Source organism: Geotrypetes seraphini, chromosome 8 (assembly GCF_902459505.1).
Source record: "Geotrypetes seraphini chromosome 8, aGeoSer1.1, whole genome shotgun sequence".
Lineage (NCBI taxonomy): Eukaryota > Metazoa > Chordata > Amphibia > Gymnophiona > Dermophiidae > Geotrypetes > Geotrypetes seraphini.
In genome coordinates, this window is record NC_047091.1 from 9,740,238 (window position 1) to 9,761,418 (window position 21,181).

A 21,181-nucleotide genomic window follows, 5' to 3' on the forward strand; every position below is an offset into this window, starting at 1 on the left:
GTATTTGAACGTCTGAATCATATCTCCCCTGTCTCTCCTTTCCTCTAGGGTATACATATTCAGGGCTTCCAGTCTAAAAACACATTTGTTTCTGAAGTACTTAGGTAGTTAATTTGTAAAAAAAAATTATATTATGTAATTATCAGATAGCCATTGGTTCTTACTTTTTTAATTTCTTTCTGCTTTTATTGTATTTCAAATGTATTTTAAATTGTGTAAACCGCATAGAACTTCACGGCTTTGCAGTATATAAATAAACTTTTGTTATTATTGTTTTTTAAAATAATGAAACGTTCTTTCTTGTATATAACTGAAAGGGTGCATATGGGGACCATTTTCAAGTGTTTTTATATGCTGTACAGGGTGATGTTCTAGGTAGAGAATGACACGGTGACAAAATTCATCACCGTTCCCATCCCCGCGGATAACCGCGGGAAAACATCTTCATGTCATTCTTTAAGGAGAGAGGGAAGAATCGGAATATGAATGTCCACAACCACTGACCCGCAAGCTTTGCTTTGAAGAATGCTGGTGTAGAAGGACTGAGGTTGAAACAGACACTACAGAATGACAGATATTGTGATGTCATAATGCCTCATTCCACCAGTGCCTAAGAGCCAATCACATCAGTGATGTCACAATGGCTTCATTATCCTTGGCTCACATAAGAATCAGAGTATGAATGGCCACAACCACTGACCCGCAAGCTTTGCTTTGAAGAATGCTGGTGTAGAAGGACTGAGGTTGAAACAGACACGACAGAATGACAGTCTCTGGTATCCAGAGCAGATATTGTGATGTCATAATGCCTCATTCCACCAGTGCCTAAGAGCCAATCACATCAGTGATGTCACAATGGCTTCATTATCCTTGGCTCACATAAGAATCAGAGTATGAATGGCCACAACCACTGACCCGCAAGCTTTGCTTTGAAGAATGCTGGTGTAGAAGGACTGAGGTTGAAACAGACACGACAGAATGACAGTCTCTGGTATCCAGAGCAGATATTGTGATGTCATAATGCCTCATTCCACCAGTGCCTAAGAGCCAATCACATGTCACAATGGCTTCATTATCCTTGGCTCACATAAGAATCAGAGTATGAATGGCCACAACCACTGACCCGCAAGCTTTGCTTTGAAGAATGCTGGTGTAGAAGGACTGAGGTTGAAACAGACACTAAAAAATGACATGGGATTATTTCCCGCGGTTATCCACGGGGACAGGAACAGTGATGAATTCTGTCACCGTGTCATTCTCTAGTTCTAGGGGAGTGGTTCCCAACCCTGTCCTGGAGGGCCACTAGCCAGTCAGGCTTTCGGGATAGCTCTAATGAATATGCATGGGGCAGATCTGCACTCCTGTCATCTTCATTACATGCAAATCTCTCTCATGCATATTCATTAAGGCTATCCTGAAAACCAGACTGGCTGGTAGTCCTCCAGGACAGGTTTGGGGACCACTGTTCTAGGGGCTGTGGTCGGGATCTACATGTTTCAAATTTTTAAAGTGCACACGTGCATTTACTCAGAAAAAAAAAAAAATATCTACACCTACAGGGAATTTCCCTGATATATATATTTTTTTTCAATGTGAAAACAACAGACGTGTTTTCACTTTGAAAATCCTGCCAAGTCTAGGAGAGTGCATGTGTACCGTTCACCAGTTTTGATGAAAATTATTCACACTATCTAATTTTCAGAGGAGAAATATGCCCCTTCCCCTCTGTATCAGCCGGCTTGCAAAAGAGGTCTCTTTCTTCCCTACATCTATCAATAGCATTGCTTTTAGAAATATCAAAACTAGTTGGTAGCAATTCATCGCTTTGATTTATCGAGCTGCCTTGCACCTGAGTTCCTCCTTCACATCCCAGACGTGGGTAGAATCGCTGTTACATGCTCGTGGTTGGCTTGATCTGTGCGGGAAGTAGAGCTTCCCTAGGCGACAGATCTGAAAACATTTCTGTAGGCCGTGAGATGTCTCAAGAATGGCTGTTTCTTTCAGGAGTTCCTTCTGTCACTCCTTTCTTTTGAATGTTACCTGTCAGGTTCTTCCCGGTAGCTATCATTAGGAGTTTGGTGGTGAAGGTATAACATTTATGTGCTAGACATTCATTTTTTTTATTGCCCAAGAATAATTCTTAGGAATATTTGTTGGAGAATGTCGCCAAGATAATGGGAATTATTTCAGATTGGATGTTATGTATTAGTAGGGCTTAATTTCTTTGGGAACAGACGGCGTGATGTTATACCAGTGGTCTGAAACTCGCGGCCCAGGGGCCACATGCGGCCCGCCAGGTACTATTTTGAGGCCCTCGGTAGGTTTATCATAATCACAAAAGTAAAATAAAACAGTTTCTTGATCATATGTCTCTAGCTATAAATGACAATATTATTATTAAGACTTAGCCAAAAAGAAAGATTTATAAAGAGTTTTACCTCATGCAAAACTGTCATTTCTTTAATAAGACATTATCTACTTTTTCTGAGGCCCTCCAAGTATCTACAAATCCAAAATGTGGCCCTGCAAAGGGTATGAGTTTGAGACCATTGTGTTATACCATTTCTTTTCAGTCTCTGGATTAGGGGTCGGCAACTTTTTTTTACAGCAAAGGGCCAATTTATCCAGAATATTTGACCCAAGATTCAGAAAGAGCTGCAAGGTGTAGCTTCTCTCCCCTCTAACTCCTTGCAGGCCTCTGCACCTCTCATCCCTCCCTCCCCTCCCCTGCCCCTTCCCTCAACCCAAAGCCAAGGTTCTCTCCCCTGTCCAGACCCTGAGCCTCTGATCTCCCTCCCAACCTCACGATTCCCCCTCCTCCCGGGCCTACTGAGGTACCTGGTGGTCCTGCGGGGTCTTCGTGGCAGGAGCGCCACCCTCTTGCTCCTGCTTCCTCACGGCTGCCTTCTAAAAATGGCTCGCGGTACTACAGGAAATGCCACGAGCAGCCGTGAGAGGTCGCGGCTGCTATTTTAGAAGGCAGCCACAAGGTGGCAGGAGCAAGAGGGCCACACTCCTGCCACAATGACCCCCGCTGGACCACCAGGTACCTCGGTAGGCTGGGTGTGTGTGTGTGAATCATGGGGTCATGAGGGAGATTAAATGGTCAGTGCCTGGAAAGCCGATGTCACACGCAAGAAGAGCCTGTAACCCTGTAACCCAGTGTATTGTGCTGCAGCCCCTCCTTTCCAGGCACACTGCAGAAAGGAGGAGGGGAAGGGGTGAGGCTTGAATAGTGCGGAGACTAGTTGCTTTGCTCTCTAATCGATCCTATCTTCTGTTGCTCTACCCCAGGGGTAGGCAATTCTGGTCCTCGAGAGCCGGAGCCAGGTCAGGTTTTCAGGATATCCACAATGAGTATGCATGAGATGGATTTGCATGCACTGCCTCCTTGAGATGCAAATCTATATCATGCATATTTATTGTGGATATCCTGAAAACCTGACCTGGCTCCGGCTCTCGAAGACCAGAATTGCCTACGCCTGCTCTACCCCATCAGGCCTGCCTGCTTCTTCCCCTGGCTCCACCTTTTCCCTTCTTTTTTGTGTACACCTTAAGCCATGTTCATTAGTTATCTTAAATGCTTTCAAAAGCCAAGTTCCTCTGGGTCGGTCCCTTGCTTCCCTGATGAATTTTGGGTGATGTATATTTGTGTTTGTCTCCTGAAATCAGAAATCTTTGGTGGTGATCCCAGATTCAGCTTTATCTTTAGAAAGTAATTAAAAAAAAATTATTCTTTGATATTCACATCTTAGGACAGATATATAGGAGCTCTGGATTACTGTAATGCTTATTCATATTGGACAATGAAAAAGACTTCTTGGGTGAATTCAAAGAATGGTTACTATTCCTAGGATAAGCAGCCGTGAGAACGGGCTGCTGGGCCTGATGGACCATTGGTCTGACCCAGTAAGGCTATTCTTTTGTTCTTATAAGCAGCATAAAATCTGTTTTACTCCTTGGGATCTTGCCAGGTACTTGTGACCTGGGTTGGCCACTGTTGAAAACAGGATTCTAGGCTTGACTGTCCCAGTAGGGCAATTCTTATGTAAGTCAAGTATAGGATCAAGCCACTGTGACATCACTGGTGAGGTTGGCTCTTAGGCTTTGGTGGAATGAGGCATTATGACATCACAATCTCTTTATTTATTAAAATTTCTAGAGGACATGTCTGGGGGTCCAAAACCCGGCACTTTTATGATTTTAATTTCCAATGGAGGTGGCAGAGATGAAAAATGTATCTGAATTCAAGAAGAGTACATTGAATCTATAAGGGAGAGGAAAAGGATAGTACCGTATTTTCACGCATATAACGTGCGCGTTATACATGATTTTTATAAACCGTGCATAACCGTGCGCGTTATACGTGTGAGCGCGTTTTACAACTTTTTTTTTTCAATCCGATCGGCATCCCCCCTGCGAACCGGCATCCTCCCCCCCGCTCGCGTCATCCCCCCTCCCCCGCGATCCTACATCCCCCCCCAGCACCGCAAAACATGTCTTACCCGATTGGGCACCGGCACCGGCACCAGCACCAATGCACAGGATGTGCCAGTGCCAGTGCCCGAAGATCCTCCCTCGTTGGTTTGGGTTGGGCTGGGCTGGGCTGGGTGGTGCGGTGCAGGAGAGATCCTCCTTCTTCCTGCGCCGGGCTGGACTAGGCTTTGAGCATTTGCGCATGCTCAAAGCCTTCTGGTCTCGCTCTCTCCGAGATTGTCTCACCCAGCCCAGCCCAGCCCAAACCAACCCAAACCAACGAGGGAGGATCTTTGGGCACTGGCACTGGCATATCCTGTGCATTGGTGCTGGTGCCGGTGCCAGTGCCCAATCGGGTAAGACATGTTTTGCGGTGCTGGGGGGGATGTAGGATCGCGGGGGAGGGGGGGGATGACGCGAGCGGGGGGGGGGGAGGATGCCGGTTCATAGGGGGATGCCGGATCGGATTGAAAAAAAAAAAGTTGTAAAACGCGGGTAAGCGAGCAGTGGGGGGGGGGGGTAGGATGCCGGTTCATAGGGGGGATGCCGGATCGGATTGAAAAAAAAAAGTTGTAAAATGCGGGTAAGCGAGCGGGGGGGGGGGGAGGATGCCGGTTCAGAGTAGGCGGGAGGAGGTTTTAGCATGCGCGGTATACGCGTGTGCACGCTATATTAAAAATTTTTTACATAGATTTGTGTTCCCCGCGCGCTATACCCGTGTGCGCGTTTTACACGGGTGCGCGTTATCTACGTGAAAATACGGTAGATGGCCATATGGTTGTTATCTGCCTTTATTTTTCTCTGTTTCTTTCATAGAGCTCTCAGTTCCGGTCAGGATCATTTGTGACCATCTCTTTCAGTAAAAATGATTAAAAGCAAAACTAGATTTAGAGCTTTTTCTGGGTGGCTCTTAGGTGCTGGAACTCGCTCCCGTCAGCAATAAAAACATGTAGAAATGATATTCAGTGTTGTCATGCACTTAAAATGTGCCTCCGTAGCTCTTTGGGAAATTGAATTTTCCTGTCCTTTGGGATGAATTACACGTTCATTAGGAATATATTGCTTGGTGATAACTGATATTTCTTAACTTTACAAATGATAGGGGCTTGGGGAGAACCTTTTCGACGGCAGAAGCTGGATAACGTTTTATCTGCTTGGTTAGTAATTTTTGTGTATATTTGGGCTACCTGCGCAGTTATTTTATTGTTCTGTTCATTTTTATTATGTAATTGTTTGAATTATTGTAAGCTGCTTTGGACTGTCGGTTTTAGAAAAGGCAGCGTGTAAATGTGATTCTAAAAAAAAATTGTCTAATCTAATGTAATACAAAATTTGTGAATCGCACTTAGAGCAAAAATAATTCATGGTGATTTAATAATAATAACAACCACTTTATTTTTATATGCCGCAATGCCACAAACAGTTCAGAGTAGTTTACAGAGGAAGAGATTGTATACAGACGGCGCTATTACAAAAAACTTTCAAAATTCCACTAGCATGGTAAGATTTATCTGATTTTTCCTGGAAGTGTTTTTACAATATAAGAGACCATTTACAATAGATAGAAATTACAATTTAAAAAAATGAAGAAAACATCAAAAATCAAACAAAATAATTATCCCCTACCCCGAAGGACCACTCGCACCCCCACAGCCTCCCCCCCCATCATGTAGAAGTTTCCTACCGTCGTCCTGCTGCTTCCTCTGCCGGTGGTCCCGCCCTTTCTCTGATGTCAGAGAAAGGGCGGGACCGCCGGAAGAGGAAGCAGCGTAGACGCAGGGCTAAGAGAAGGGGCAGGACCGCCGGCAGAGGAAGCAGCAGGATGACGGTAGGAAATTTCTACATGATGGGGGGGGGAGGCTGTGGGGGTGCGAGCGGTCCTTCGGGATGGGGGTGCGGGTGAGTGTTCGAGCGTGAGCGGTCCTTTGGGGTTCGGGTGCGAGCGGTCCTGCGGGGGGGGGGGGGTTGAATCGGACGTCAGGGGGGAACTATGTAAAAAAAAGGGGATAACGCGCTCATGAATATAACGCGCATGGTTATACACGGTTTGTAAAATCGTGTATAACGCGCGCGTTATATGCGTGAAAATACGGTAGTTCTCCCTTGGGTGCCCCGCTGCTCTGCTGGCATATCTTTGGGGCCAGTCTACTAAAAAGGCTGGCACCTCCTACATGTAAATGGCTTGTTTTGGATGCTTTTCATTTGGAGGTTTTGTGTTTTGAAAATGGTCAAAAAAGATAGACGAACACATCTAGAAGTGTCCATTTTCAAAAAAATTATAGATGTTTTCTGGTTTTGAAAATGGACATTGTCTTTATCCGATTTTTGGACATGGTTCACAAAACATCCAAAGTTGGACTTAAAATTCCCCTTCCGCATAAATTAGAATGAAGACTGTCTCTCCTGATGCAGGCATAAGCTGAAACACGGCCTTGTTGGGTTTGGTTAAATAAAAGTGACTGTTACCCTACTGCTGTGGAGGGTGTGTTTTTGCTATTTCCATGCCACTACCAAATCTTACAGAAAAAAAAAACAACCCTCGAAATGACAGATTCATAGGTAACTTGTCATTAAGAAAATCCTTCAAGTGAACAGGAGTGATTGAGATAAGAAGCAGCACCTAGTTTTAGGGGATCTTTTCCAGATAAGCCCCACCAAAAAGTTAACCCCCGCCACCCAAAAAAAATTATAAAAAAGAGTCGCGATCTGTAGAAAGTAAAGTGGGGGGGGGGGTTTCCCCCCCACGCCCCCCCCCGTCAGAGCCCTTAAAAAATGGTCGACAGTTTATCCTATTTTTTTATAATGTTAAGTTTCATATCCTCTTTCTTATAATCTTTTTTGGGTGCTCCGACGGGGGCAGTAAATAAATTCTAATAAATATGCAAGTATTTCATGAAGAAAACTAGACACCTTCTTTTCTTTATACTATAGTGCCTACATTAAGTGCCTTTTTTACAAATTTAAAGTAGGTGCCTCCATATAAAATGTCCCTCTTTGGGCCAAGTTTGCTTGTGGTATTCTTCCAAGTTTGAGCACCTACAACGTCTTGGCAAATAAAGGCTTTTAAAAGTAGATTCTGCGGTCTGCAGTGCAAAACCGAGTACAGACAAGCTATTTATTTTGTGTAACTTTACGCTAATGGGATTTAAAGGCCCGTAACGGAGCAAAAATATCTTTAACAGGCTGGCACGGTTGAGTGAATGGTAATTGTTTGTAGAACAAAAGGTCTTGATGTGTGCTGGAACAGGATGTAGTCAAGAGTAAAACAAGGATATATTCCTTCAGGAAAGAGATGACGGAAACGTGGAGCAGCTTCCTTCCAATGAAAGGCAAAAACAGCGGCCAATAACATTTTAAGTTTCCCACGCAGAGACTTTTTTGGTGATTATGTTAACCCCTGATCCAGGCATTTTAGCCGAAACACAGGCCAGTGTGGAATCAAGAAGTTACAAGAATTAATAAAGTTGTTTGATTGTGACTGTTTGTTTTTCTCCTGCTATTAACTGTGAAGTGTTTACATTACACTACATTACATTACATTAGTGATTTCTATTCCGCCTGTGCCTTGCGGTTCTAGGCGGATTACAAATTAGAAGAGATCTGGACATTACCGAGAGAGTTACGTAACAAAGATTACCTAGAGAATTACATAACAGTGATTCATGTACTTTACATGGTGTGGTAGAGGATTCAATTATAAGATATCTGGATTTTTCCGAAAGAATTACATAGCAGAGAATCAAGTGATAACAGGATACAGTGGAGAATATCAGTATATACGGGTTACAGAAGAGAAATTACCTAACAATGATGTAAGAAGTTTGTTGGATAGTGAGGTAGATGCTTATTTAGGAATCAGAATATTTTTGGAAGGAAAGGTTCTAGGAGTTGACTAATGTGTTATTCAAGAGAGGGAGAGCTTGTGCGAAAGGGGAGGAGATTAGTTATTTTAGTTTATTCCTAGTTTATTCCTCTTATTTGTGGATTCCACGTCCCGCACTTTGACATGCCAATTTGTGTCTGCCACTGACCTGGCATAAATGGTTACATCAAAATTTAGGCACACCATTTTGGGTTTGTGTTAGTATTCTGTAATATTTAGGAGTTTTGGCTACCAAATTACATCTTTACCAACCAGTAAGATCTTTGAGATCAGCAGAGGTAATGCAATGGGATGTACCTTTATTCAAGTCAATAAGACTGGATGAATCCAGGGAGAGAGAAAGAAAGAAAGGGGAGAGGGAAGGGAGAGGGGAAGAAAAAGTTGGGGGAGGGAATGGAGTGAGTCGGGTGGTAGGGGTCAGGCAGGGAGAGGAAGAACGAGTTGGACTCATGGAGGAACAGAGAGAGTTGTTGGTTGGGGAATGGACTGAGGTCTGGAGGAGAGGAAGCATGCAGGAGGCAGAATGAAGGGAAGAAATATTGGATGCACAGTTAGAAGGAAGTGCAACCAGAGACTCATGAAATCACCAGACAACAAAGTTTGTGATGCTGCTCTTGCTGGGAAAATTAAAGAGGTACAGGGGAAGGGAAGGGGGGGGGGGCTCCGCAGCAGGGGGGGGGTCTGGAAGGAGTGTGTGGGGGGACAGAGAAGAGGGCGGGGGAGGGGCACAACCACCCTAGGTGCCACTCTCACTCACTACGCCACTGTGCAGAAACATAATCCTCTAATGCTTAGATAGGAGACGGAAAGTAGAGGGAATGAACTGCCTGGTGGATGTGCCCAAGAGTTTCGCGGTAAGCGCAGTTGATGCGTGCTTGCACCAGGCAAACCTGGAAGTGAAACACACAGCATTCTTTGGCACCTTTAAATATAAGATTTTCAACTTTTCACTCGAAAGGCTTAAACTTAAGTGCAGAAAACGTGCCAATGTGTGCTTTCACTCTTGGGTTTGTTTGGACTCGCGCCGATTTGTTTCTCAGTACTGGTGCATTGAGGCTTGCACGGGCTTCCTTCAGTTTCCAAAGCAAATCAAACCCAGTGCCAGCTTGAGCTGGCGGTAGATTTCCAGGGTTAACAGCAGGGTTTGTTTGTGCGCTGTTCTCTGAGCATTAGGAGGGAATAGCAAATGACCTCATTAACATCCATTTGACCACATTTAAATACCATTTGCAGCCGTCTTTGGTGAACACGTTGTTTCCTGAGTTAAAACCCTCTGAACGTTCAGTGCAAATTAGCGCTGGCACTAGATCTGCGCTAATTGGCTCTAATGCTGGCATTAGGTTGTGAGCAAAGGTGCCTTCGTTTCTTTAATTCTGTCTCCTCCCCCCCCATCTGCACTCAGCCTTAAGAGAGATGAATGGTGTTCATAGCATCTAAAAGTAAAGCGCCTTTGGGAACATTTCTGTGCGTGAAACCGTAGGGGGTATGCTGGACACCCCCTCAACAGTTACTGCAGAGTCTTTGGGATAGATTCACTAAGCAAACCGATCGTGTACCGATCGGATTGCGACCCCTTTGCGACCAGATTTCCCTCCAGCCCGATTCACTAACCTCTCCTGCGATCCGCTTCCAATCCATGCATGCAAATGAGGGGAAACGCAGGCAAAGTAGACAGGGACGCGATTCACCCCCAAAATTTTTAAAACCGACTGGGCTGGCCGATCAACCCAAGAAGCGACTGCTGGGGACCAGTTGCAAACGTCTTTCCACCTCTCCAGCTCCATTGAAGCCCTGCTCTCTGCTGCCCCGAATCTCTCCTGCCTGCCGCCCCGATGCTCTTCCCCGGATCTCTCCTGCCTGCTCTTCCCCGAATTGCCGCCTGCTCTTCTCCGCTCTTTCCTGTCTGCTCTGCCCCGAATCGCCAGCCTGCTCGTCCCCGGATTTCTCCTGCCTGCCGCCCCGAATCTCTCCTGCCCTTCCTCGCACTGCGAACCCGTAGTTTTAATCCGCGGGTTTAAAGCGGGTTAAAACCACGGGCTCACTGGGCTACAATAAAGTTAAAAAGTTTTTTTAAAAAGTTGCGGCTCAGAGGGGGGTCTTAGACGCATGCGCAGACCATCTACAGATGGTCTGCGCGTGCGCAGGATTGCGCACTAGCGATCCGTGTCGGCAGCCGCGGGCGTTCCTCCGATCGCCCTCATTTGAATTTTTTCCTGTTGTGAATTCGTCAGGCCTGCTGGGATCGGCTACGGATTGCCCACGGAAGACAGAACATAAGAACATAAGAATTTGCCTCCACTGGGTCAGACCAGAGGTCCATCCTGCCCAGCGGTCCGCTCCCGCGGCGGCCCATCAGGTCCGCGACCCGTGAAGTGGTTTCTGACCACTTCTATAACCTACCTCAAGTTCTATCTGTACCCCTCTATCCCCTTTTCCTCCAGGAACCTATCTAAACCTTCCTTGAACCCCTGTACAGAGTTCTGGCTTATCACCTCCTCCGGAAGCTTGTTCCATGTGTCCACCACCCTCTGAGTAAAAAAGAACTTCCTGGCATTTGTACTAAACCTGTCCCCTTTCAATTTCTCCGAGTGACCCCTAGTGCTTGAGGCTCCCCACAGTTTGAAGAATCTGTTCTTATTCACTTTCTCTATGCCCTTTAGGATTTTGAAGGTTTCTATCATGTCCCCTCTAAGTCTCCTCTTCTCCAGAGAGAACAGCCCCAGTGTTTTTAACCTGTCAGCGTAAGAGAAATTTTCCATACCTTTTATCAGTTTAGTCGCCCTCCTCTGCACTCCCTCGAGTACCGCCATGTCCTTTCTGAGGTACGGCGACCAATATTGAACACAGTACTCCAGGTGCGGGCGCACCATTGCGCGATACAGCGGCATGATGACTTCCTTCGTCCTGGTTGTGATACCCTTTTTGATGATGCCCAGCATTCTGTTTGCTTTCTTTGAAGCTGTTGCACATTGCGCCGATGGTTTCAGCGATGTGTCAACCATCACCCCCAGATCCCTTTCAAGGTTACTCACCCCTAGCCGTGTTCCCCCCATATTGTAGCTGAACATCGGGTTCTTTTTCCCTACATGCATGACTTTGCATTTCTCTACGTTAAAGCTCATTTGCCACTTATTTGCCCAGTCTTCCAGTCTCGTTAGGTCCCTTTGCAGGTTTTCACAGTCTTCCGTGTTCCTAACCCTGCTGCAGAGTTTGGTGTCATCAGCAAATTTGATAACCTCACATTTTGTCCCCGTCTCCAGATCATCGATAAATATATTGAACAATAGAGGTCCCAGCACCGACCCCTGTGGATCTCCGCTCGTGACCCATTGCCAGTCCGAGTATTGGCCCTTTACTCCAACCCTCTGTTTCCTGCCTGCCAACCAGTGTTTGATCCATCGGTAGATATCCCCTTGCACCCCGTGATTCCACAGCTTTTTTAGTAGCCGTTTGTGAGGTACCTTGTCGAAGGCTTTTTGGAAGTCAAGACAGGTTAGTGAATCTAGCCCTTTGCTCTTAAGATGCCTTGATTTTGGCTGTTAAAACTCATTAAGTACTAGAATCCAAAACTCTTTTGTAAACATGAACCTCAATTAGCTGTCTGTTACTTTCTGTCTGTCTTGGTTGAGCTCATGCCTTTTTTTCCTTGGCAATTGTAATGTTGCATTCTAGTACAGTAGATTTTCCTTGTTGCTAAGGGGCTTATGGTTTTTGCAGACAGAAAAGCTGTTTCCACATAGGCCCCCTGAGTGCGTAAAGAGAGTCATCTCGGTCGTGGCAGTACACTTTCTATTCTTCAAAGTCGTGTCAAGATCTTCAGAGAGCAAAGACTTAGAACACACCGATCAGGGAGAAGTTTAATTAGTTATCATAATTGGCATGAATAGCAGATGTCCAATTTAATGAGGAGCCAAGGCCCTTTGCCAATAACAAAGGTGCGGGTCGTTTATCTCAGCCGAGAAGAGGTTCCCGGACGGGTAAGAGAGATTTTTCCTTTGGAAGCAATAGCAGTCATTCCGGAGTTCCACGTAACCGCGACACAGGGTGATTGATGTTTTTCATTTTATTTTATAAAATATTTTATTGTTTGTAAATGTTTTTTGTGACTTGGTAACATGAATTTAAATTGTATGTTGAGTTACTGTGTTTAAGATTGAAGGTTTATATGTTGTACTCTTTTTTTTTTTTTTTTAATTTAGTTTTAAAAACCGCTTTGATGTTTTATAAAAGGCAACTTAACAAAAAATGGTAATAAGCACAGACTTAACGACGTGGCCCCGTTTGCAACTCTTGTTGCTTTTCTGCGCAGACTTGAAATCTTTCCACATGCGAGGCAGGGCTTTGTCATTGGATTGGGGGCCACTGTTCTGTGTAGGAACCACCAATGTTATAGTGTAACTCTGGTCTGTGCTGGGGTTTGAAGGGTCATGAAGGGAGGATGGCAGGGTGTGGTCTCACTGTTCACCTTCTGCAATCTCTACTTGGTTTTCCACTCATTTTGTATTTATACAGACCGACAAGACACAAAAGGTTAAAGACATGACATATAGGCTTGACTTTGGCTGCCTTAACCTATTTCTAACCTTGTCTTTAACTCTATACAGTGGTGCCTCACACAACGAACTTAATTGGTTCCAGGAGCAAGTTTGTTATGCGAAAAGTTCGTTATGTGAAACGCGTTTTCCCATAACAATACATGTTAAAAAAAATAATTCGTTCTGTAGCATAAAATATGCTAAGATGACATAAAAAAAGATAAATTTTTTGTTATTATGTTTATTTAGATACATCTAAAAACATAATTGTTTTTTAAAACAACACACATTTTTTTAAATTTAAAGACAGACTAAGTAGAGTCTAATTTTACAGTGAGAGAGGGCAGAGTCTCAGCGGCAAAAACTGGGACTTAACTGTTCATTTTTTTTTCTTTTTCTAGCATCGGGGAAGCGGTGAGAGTAGCTCCGCCCCCCCCAACGCATCAGCAGTAGGCGCCGGGCCCCTGCGAGCCGACGGTCCGCCACTGCACAGGGAGCCAGGCGGAGAGAGGGCAGTTAAGCGCAGTGCCTGCACGGAAGGATGCAGCTCGGGCGACTTCGTTGTGTGAAACGAAGTTCGTTGTAGGAAGCAAGACCTGAAGTTCGTTGTGCGCAGCGTTCGCTGTGCGAGGCGTTCGTTATGCGAGGCACCACTGTATGTCATGTCTGTCTATCCAAGTTAGATTGTAAGCTCTTCTGTGCATTAAATGTCAAGACGTACAACGCTGCGTACGTCTTTTGGCCCTATATAAGTGATAAATAGTAGGGGCGGAGCCAGGAAAGTACAGTCCTCCTATGGTCCTTCTCCTACAGGCCTCCGGCTGGGTTAAGCATATATAGGGTTACCAGATTTTCCAAATGGAAAATCCAGACCTGTTGCCCCACCCCCTAGGCCTGTCCCATTCCGGCCAGCCCCGCCCCATTCCTCCCCCATGACCCTCCCCCTTGACCTGCACGAGCAACGTTGGACAGCATTCACGCATGCGCTGGTGCGATGGGATGACATCACACGCATTGCATCCGCCCATGCACAAATGCCATCCCGACGTTGCTCGTTGCCAGAAGCTTTTCAAAACCCGGACAAAGACCCCCGGTTCGTAAATACGAGTTTGATGTCTATACAGTAAAACCTTGGTTTGCAAGCACGATTCGTTCCCGAAGCATGCTTGTAATACAACACACTCTTATATCAAAGCGAATTTCCCCATAGGAAATAATGGAAACTCTGACGATTCATTCCACAACCCAAAAACTTTAATACAAAATACTATACGTACTCGTATCTCAAGACCTCGCTCGTATAGAACAGTCACTTCACTATTGCAGTGTCAGAAAGAGAAGAACCATCGGCTCAGTTGTGACGATGTGACGTGTGTATACTGTATGTACTTGTATTGCAAGACATTGCTTGTATATCAAGTTAAAATTTAATAAAATGTTTTCTTGTCTTGCAAAACACTTGCAAACCAAGTTACTTGCAATCCAAGGTTTTACTATATATATATTTATATATATATATATATATATATATATATAGTAAAACCTTATAGTATATATATATATAATTTTGAAGCTTTGCAATGTTTGCCTGTAGGAAAGATGAAGGGATGTAGGGCCATGTTTAGAAGCTCAATGCAGGGTCTGGAAATTGTGTTCTCTGGAGAGGGTGTTGTTGAGTGACCCCTGGCCAAGGACCATTGCAGTGATGGCTTCATTCCTGGCCCTGATCTAGCTAATGGTGAAGGTTACCAATATGGGCTTCCATTAAGTTGAGTGGTTTTAGCACAAGTCAGGTTTTGTTAGCGCAGAGCCCCAATTTATATAGTGAAACTCTGTGATGAAATCACCTTAATTGCAGTCCCTGTTGATAATGTCCTCTCTGAACCAGAAGAATAAAGGAAGGATAGGATGAAACTGCTCCACCAGCACCAGAAGCCAATTATAGGGAAAGGCAAAGGCAAGGTGAAGCTAATTAACTGAAGATTGGTAAAAATAGCATGATAAAGAGAAGTCTTATAGAGCAAACACAAAATAGCTGAGGTGACATATTAAATTAATGGGCCAAGATCTAAAAGACAGGATCAGGCTGCATAACATCCTGGAACCAGGAGGAAAGGATTTTAGGAAGGGCTGAATTTTCTTCAATTAAACGTTATATGAAACATAGAAACGTGATGGCAGATAAAGGCCAAATGGCCCATCCAGTCTGCCCATCTGCAGTAGCAACTTTCATTGATAAACTTCTTATTCCTTATGCTCCTATCCGGAATCTCCGATCCTTCACTAAAAATCTGTTTACAGTCCCGTCTAGATGTGAATTATTTCTCGACACAACCCGTAAAACTATCTTCTCTGTCATTGCCCCCTACTCTATGGAACGCCCTTCCTGTCAGACCTCAGGCTAGAAACATCTCTCGATAAGTGCAAGTCTAAACTAAAAACATTCCTTTTCGAAGACGCCTACACCTTCTGACTTTTTCCGTTTCAATAAGAGTCCAAACAGTTTCCATGCAGTCGGTAATCCCGAAGTAAAACGCTTCTTTTGAAGCGAACCCTACTCTACCCTCATGTGTCAATACCCTTCCCTCGCTTTCCTCCCTCTTATGATTTTTTTTTCCTCGATGTACTTAATCTCTTACCATCTCCCGCTTCTTCCAGTAAGTCAGCTTGCATTGTCACCCCCCCATCTAATTTTCTTTTTCATTTTTATAATATTTGAAAATTGTAAACCGTTTAGGTATATATTTAATAAATGGTATACCAAAGATTAAATAAACTTGGTAACCATTATCTCTTCCTCTCTCTGAGATCCCACGCGCCTATCCCAGGCTTTCTTGAATTCAGACACAGTCTAAGGCAGGGGTGTCCAATGTCGGTCCTCGAGGGCCGCAATCCAGTCGGGTTTTCAGGATTTCCCCAATGAATATGCATTGAAAGCAGTGCATGCAAATAGATCTCATGCATATTCATTGGGGAAATCCTGAGAACCCGACTGGATTGCGGCCCTCGAGGACCGACATTGGACACCCCTGGTCTAAGGTAACTGCGTTAGTTCATGATTGTCATCGAATACAAGTTAGGTTTTCCTTTGCAAGCAGTCTCCAACCTGTATTCTCCCAGTTATGTTCATTCTGTAGCCTATGGCAACCCTTGAAGGGTCCTGAGAGGGGTTTGTCTTAACCAGATTTCTATGCTCTACAACAGGGGTGTCAAAGTCCCTCCTCGATGGCCACAATCCAGTCGGGTTTTCAGAATTTCCCCAATAAATATTCATGAGATCTATTAGAATACAATAAAAGCAATGCATGCAAATAGATCTCATGCATATTCATTGGGGAAATCCTGAAAACCCGACTGGATTGTGGCCCTCAAGGAGGGACTTTGAGACCCCTGTTCTAGATGGATAATATTTAAAGTAGATAAATCTAGGTCAGGGATCTCAAAGTCCCTCCTTGAGGGCCGCAATCCAATCGGGTTTTTAGGATTTCCCCAATGAATATTCATGAGATCTATTAGCATACAATAAAAGCAATGCATGCAAATAGATCTCATGCATATTCATTGGGGAAATCCTGAAAACCCGACTGGATTGCGGCCCATGAGGAGGGACTTTGAAACCCCTGCTCTACAACAGAGACAGGGGGGCCGGATTCTCAAAACATACTGTGCCTTTAACGATGGTTACTAAACGGGCTCCAGCCGGTTTAGCATGGCAGTATTTTACTGTGCAATTATCAGAACGGTTCACCGTGGTCTTTTCCGAGTTTCCACTCTGCCATGCAAATGTATTTCAGTGAGGTCATAAATATTAAAATGGTAGTAAAATGGACTCATTAATATTTAAATGAGCACTCTGAGCAGTTCTCCATCATTGCCGGGGTGATTCTCCAAGCGCGATGCCGGATTTTGGTGACCAAAATTTACCAGCTGGTCCGGAGGTGTCGGTACTGTGAAAAGCACGTTTCAGGCGTGTGTTTCTGGGTGTGACTCATGATTTTAAAAAAATACTACATTCACATAAATTATGGTAGTATAGTTGTATAATAGTTTTTTGGGAAAAAAAATCTCAAAAGCATTTGTCTCGGTTGTGTGTATTAATAAAAGTGTCTTATGTGTGTTTGTTGAAAGCCGACACTTGCACCTCCCTTCCCCTCCATCTAATAGCGCCTATGACGTGCATAAATTGTGCTCCAAAAAGGCACACCTATGATATGTGTGCCAACGTCATAGCTTTTTCCCGTACATTTACGCTTATCTCTGTGGACTATTGGGCGCATGTGCCGATTGCTATCACTAGCGACTCATCTCATGTAAATTTAGCGACCCTCCGTGAACCTCATTTGCGTGCGTGGTTGTTTGAGAATGTCTCGTCTCTTTCAAATCGTTACATTTACGGCTACGACAGTGGCCCGTTAGAATTTATTGGGATATTGGAGAATCTGGTCCTAAATCTTATCAAGATACAGTAATTTATAAACCTTGTTTGTATACAAAAGCCTCGTTAAAAAACAGGTCACACCTGTAAGTATGCACTATGCAAGTAGGTGTGTACTTGTAGAGTAAGCCCGTGGGAGGGGCCTGATGCGCTTGAGCCAATCACTGCTTTAGGCCCCACCCTGTGCATAATATGATGCACCAGGGCGGGGCCTAAAGCCCGCATTCGCACGGAGGAGCCCTACGGAGCAGGAGGGACGGAGCACCCCTCCTGCTCCCAACTTTTTGAGATACGGGGAGGGAAGCTGAGGTCCGGAGTCGGTGGCAGGAGGGAGAGGGCATCCCTCCTGCCGGGTTTTTTTGGAGGTGGGGGAGGTATTTGCCGGCAGGAGGGAGTCATGATGGTGCACTAGCAGTGAAGAGGGGGCTGTTCTTGAAAAAGCTATGAGCGCAGATGATTAATTCCAAGCCGACAGTGCAGCAGCGATTAAGCTAAGTAAAACAAACAAAAAAAACTATTGAATGGTTTTCTTAGCGATCAAATTATTGCTGTTTAAATTATTGAGAAGAAGCTTTTAAAGATTTTATTTTGCACATGAAGCACGAGAAGCACTTTAATTAAAAAAATAACCAAAAAAAAAGCAGATTCAATGATGATCTATATGCCAGAGAGAAATTGTTCAGCCATGTTTAAATAATAACAGGCTGGAGGGGGTATATTTGAAGAAACAGCTTAAAATATACAAAAAAAAAATACAATTCTACTGCGTGGTGATGGTTCCTGGTATTTAATAAAAGACATGGTGGTGTCATCTACCCTATTAACTAAGGTGCCCTGTAATAATATTACTCTGTACACCAGGGGTGTTCAACCTGCAGCCCGAGGGCCGCATGCGGCCCCGTGAAGTATTTTGTGCGGCCCCGGTCGAGGGCGATGCAGTGTTTTCCTCTGCTGCCCCCTGGTGTTTACCGTCTTGCCGGCTCCCTCCTCTATCTTGCTGCAGCGTTTGCACATTTGTGCGGCCCCAGAAAAATTTTTTCGGCCAAGGCGGCCCAGGGAAGCCAAAAGGTTGGACACCCCTGCTGTACGCTATCTCCCAGATTCTATAAAGCTTGGGTGCCCAAATTTGAGTTTAATCTGTGACGCGTGCACAGCTTAATTCAGTAATGAGCCAATTACAGTCAGTAACTGGATGCTGACAATCAAAACAAAAATCAAAACATATAAAATCATTAAAAATCCAAATCTAACGGCCTCGTTTACAAAGCCACGCGGCAACAGCCCCGGAGCCCTTTAAATCTCTGTGGGCTTCGGGGCCGTTAGCACAGCACAGCCACTAGCGCGCCTTTTAAAAGAGGCCATTAATATCTTATAAAACTAAATGAAAGCGCATTTAACTTACATGAAGGCAACCAGCTTATCTCGCCCTTCCCACATTTTTTTGTACCCTCCAACTGCTCATGCAACCCAATATTTATGCAGTGCCAATAAAGATGATAATTCAATATTCATTTTTAATTTCAGTGGCAAAGTATTCCAGACACCCTTCATCGCTCAGGATTTTGTGTGTTTAAAAACTCGATTAGCTACATTTTGAAGTTAAAACAACAAAGCAGTATACAGTAATTCTCAGTAGAAGGAATAACAGAATTAAACCCAAATGGTCTACAAAAAAAAAAAATCAATATTAATACTTCTCTGAGCACTGGGTTGTTGGTCAGTCACGTACCTCTAAACCAGTGGTCTCAAACTCTTGGCCCGGGGGGGCCACATGCGGCCCGCCACTATTTTGAGGCCCTCGGTACGTTTATCATAATCACAGAAGTCAAATAAAACAGTTTCTTGATCAAATGTCTCTTTAGCTATAAATGACAATATTATTATTAAGACTTAGCCAAAAGGAAAGATTTAAGAACTATAAAGAGTTTTGCCTCATGCAAAATTGTCATTTCTTTAATAAGACATTAACTATTTTTTCTGAGGCCCTCCAAGTACCGTCAAATCCCAAATGTGGCCCTGCAAAGGGTTTGAGTTGGAGACCAGTGGCCTATAGGAAGAGGAGATGCAAATGTTAAGAGCCTTAGCCAATAGGGAGAGGAGGAGATAGTGGATGCTGTGGATGGCCATCGTGTTATTATGTTTCTGTAATCATAAAGTTCTATGACATCACAATGAAGGTGTAAAGAGCCTTAGCCAATAGCAGTGGTCTCAAACTCACGACCCGTCAGGTACTATTTTGAGGCCCTCGGTATGTTTATCATAATCACAAAAGTAAAATAAAACAGTTTCTCAATCATATGTCTCATTAGTTATAAATGACAATACAGTGGAACCTAGGTTTACGAGCATAATACGTTCCAGAAGCATGCTCGTAAACCAAATTGCTCGTATATCAAAGCAAGTTTCCCCATAGGAAGTAAGGAAACTCGCTTTGATTGGTTCCACCTCCCCCCCCGAGGCTACCGACGCTGCTCCATACCCCTCCCCGCGATCCGGCATCCCCCCTGCGAACCGGCATCCTCCCCCCCGCTTGCGTTGCCCCCCTCCACTGCGATCCTACATCCCCTCCCCCCCCCCGAGCACGGCAATGACATCCCTTACCCTGACTGGGCACCAGTGCCGGTGCCCGAAGATCCTCCCTCTTCTGGCGCGGCCTGGGCTGGGCGGTGCGTCGGAGATCCTCCCTCTTCTGGGCTGGGCCGGGCTGGACTGGCTTTGAGCATTTGCGCATGCTCAAAGCCTTCTGGTCTCGCTGTCTCCGAGATTCTGAATCCTAGCAAACGAGCTGTGTCTTCTGACTTTTCAAGCCCAAGGTGTACCTACCCTAAACAAAATATTGTTTGTGTGTGTGGTGGGGGGGGGACAAAGACTGTGTCTGAATTCAATAAAGCGTGGGATAGGCACGTGGGATCTCTTAGAGCAGGTGTGTCAAACGTCGGTCCTCGAGGGCCGCAATCCAGTCGGGGTTTTCAGGATTTCCCAATTACTATGCATGAGATCTATTAGCATACATTGAAAGCAGTGCATGCAAATAGATCTCATGCATAGTCATTGTGGAAATCCTGAAAACCCGGACTGGATTGCGGCGCTCGAGGACCGACGTTTGACACCCCTGCCCTACATAGTTGCAAAGGAGGTCTTCTGGTACCATAGCCCAGCAGAGTTTGGTTCAGAATGAACCGGAAATCCAAAAGAGCAAGAGGGAACTGCCAGGCCAAAAGGGGATGTATCTTGCTACAGAAGCTGTTTCATAGTTGTGATCCTTAGCTGTTGAGAGCATTTGCCCAGTATCTTTGATCAGTGTACTGGTGGTGTGAATGGGAATTATATGCCTTCTCCTTTAAAGCTGTTTTGAAATTAGGTGTGAGGATGCCTCATGTCCTATAGTCCAGGGCTTATTGGTCAAATGAGCTTTCCAACTAATTGGGCTTATTTCAAACTTTCTGTTCAAAAATATTTTTTTTTTCTTTGCTTGATTTTCCCAGTATAACCTTGTTTTGTTGCTTTCTGTTTGATTTTTTGGGTGCATTTCCAAAAGAACCGATGAGGGCCCCCAAAGGCCTTGCTTTCTTCGAGATCCAGCCGCGGCAGCTGACGCTGCAGTGGGAACCGCTGGGCTACAATCTGACCCGCTGCCACACCTACACCATCTCGCTCTGCTACCGCTACTCCGTGGGCAACAGCCACAACCAGACGTTCCGGGAATGCGTGAAGCTGGAACGGATCCCGAACCGATACACCATCAAGAACCTGCTGCCTTACAAGAACGTACATGTCAAGCTCATCCTGTCCAATCCCGAGGGGCGGAAGGAAGGCAAGGAAGTGATCTTCCAGACAGACGAGGACGGTAAG

The 21,181-nt window shown here is 44.9% G+C and overlaps 1 protein-coding gene across 1 annotated transcript in view; it reads left to right on the plus strand.

The window, feature by feature from the left end:
- PTPRU (protein tyrosine phosphatase receptor type U) overlaps positions 1 to 21,181 on the plus strand; it is a 489,953-nt gene that overhangs the window by 254,895 nt on the left and 213,877 nt on the right. Inside the window, exon 8 of the mRNA XM_033956533.1 lies at positions 20,868 to 21,176. Coding sequence (XP_033812424.1) covers positions 20,868 to 21,176 — 309 coding nt within the window. The remainder of the gene's footprint in view (positions 1 to 20,867; positions 21,177 to 21,181) is intronic.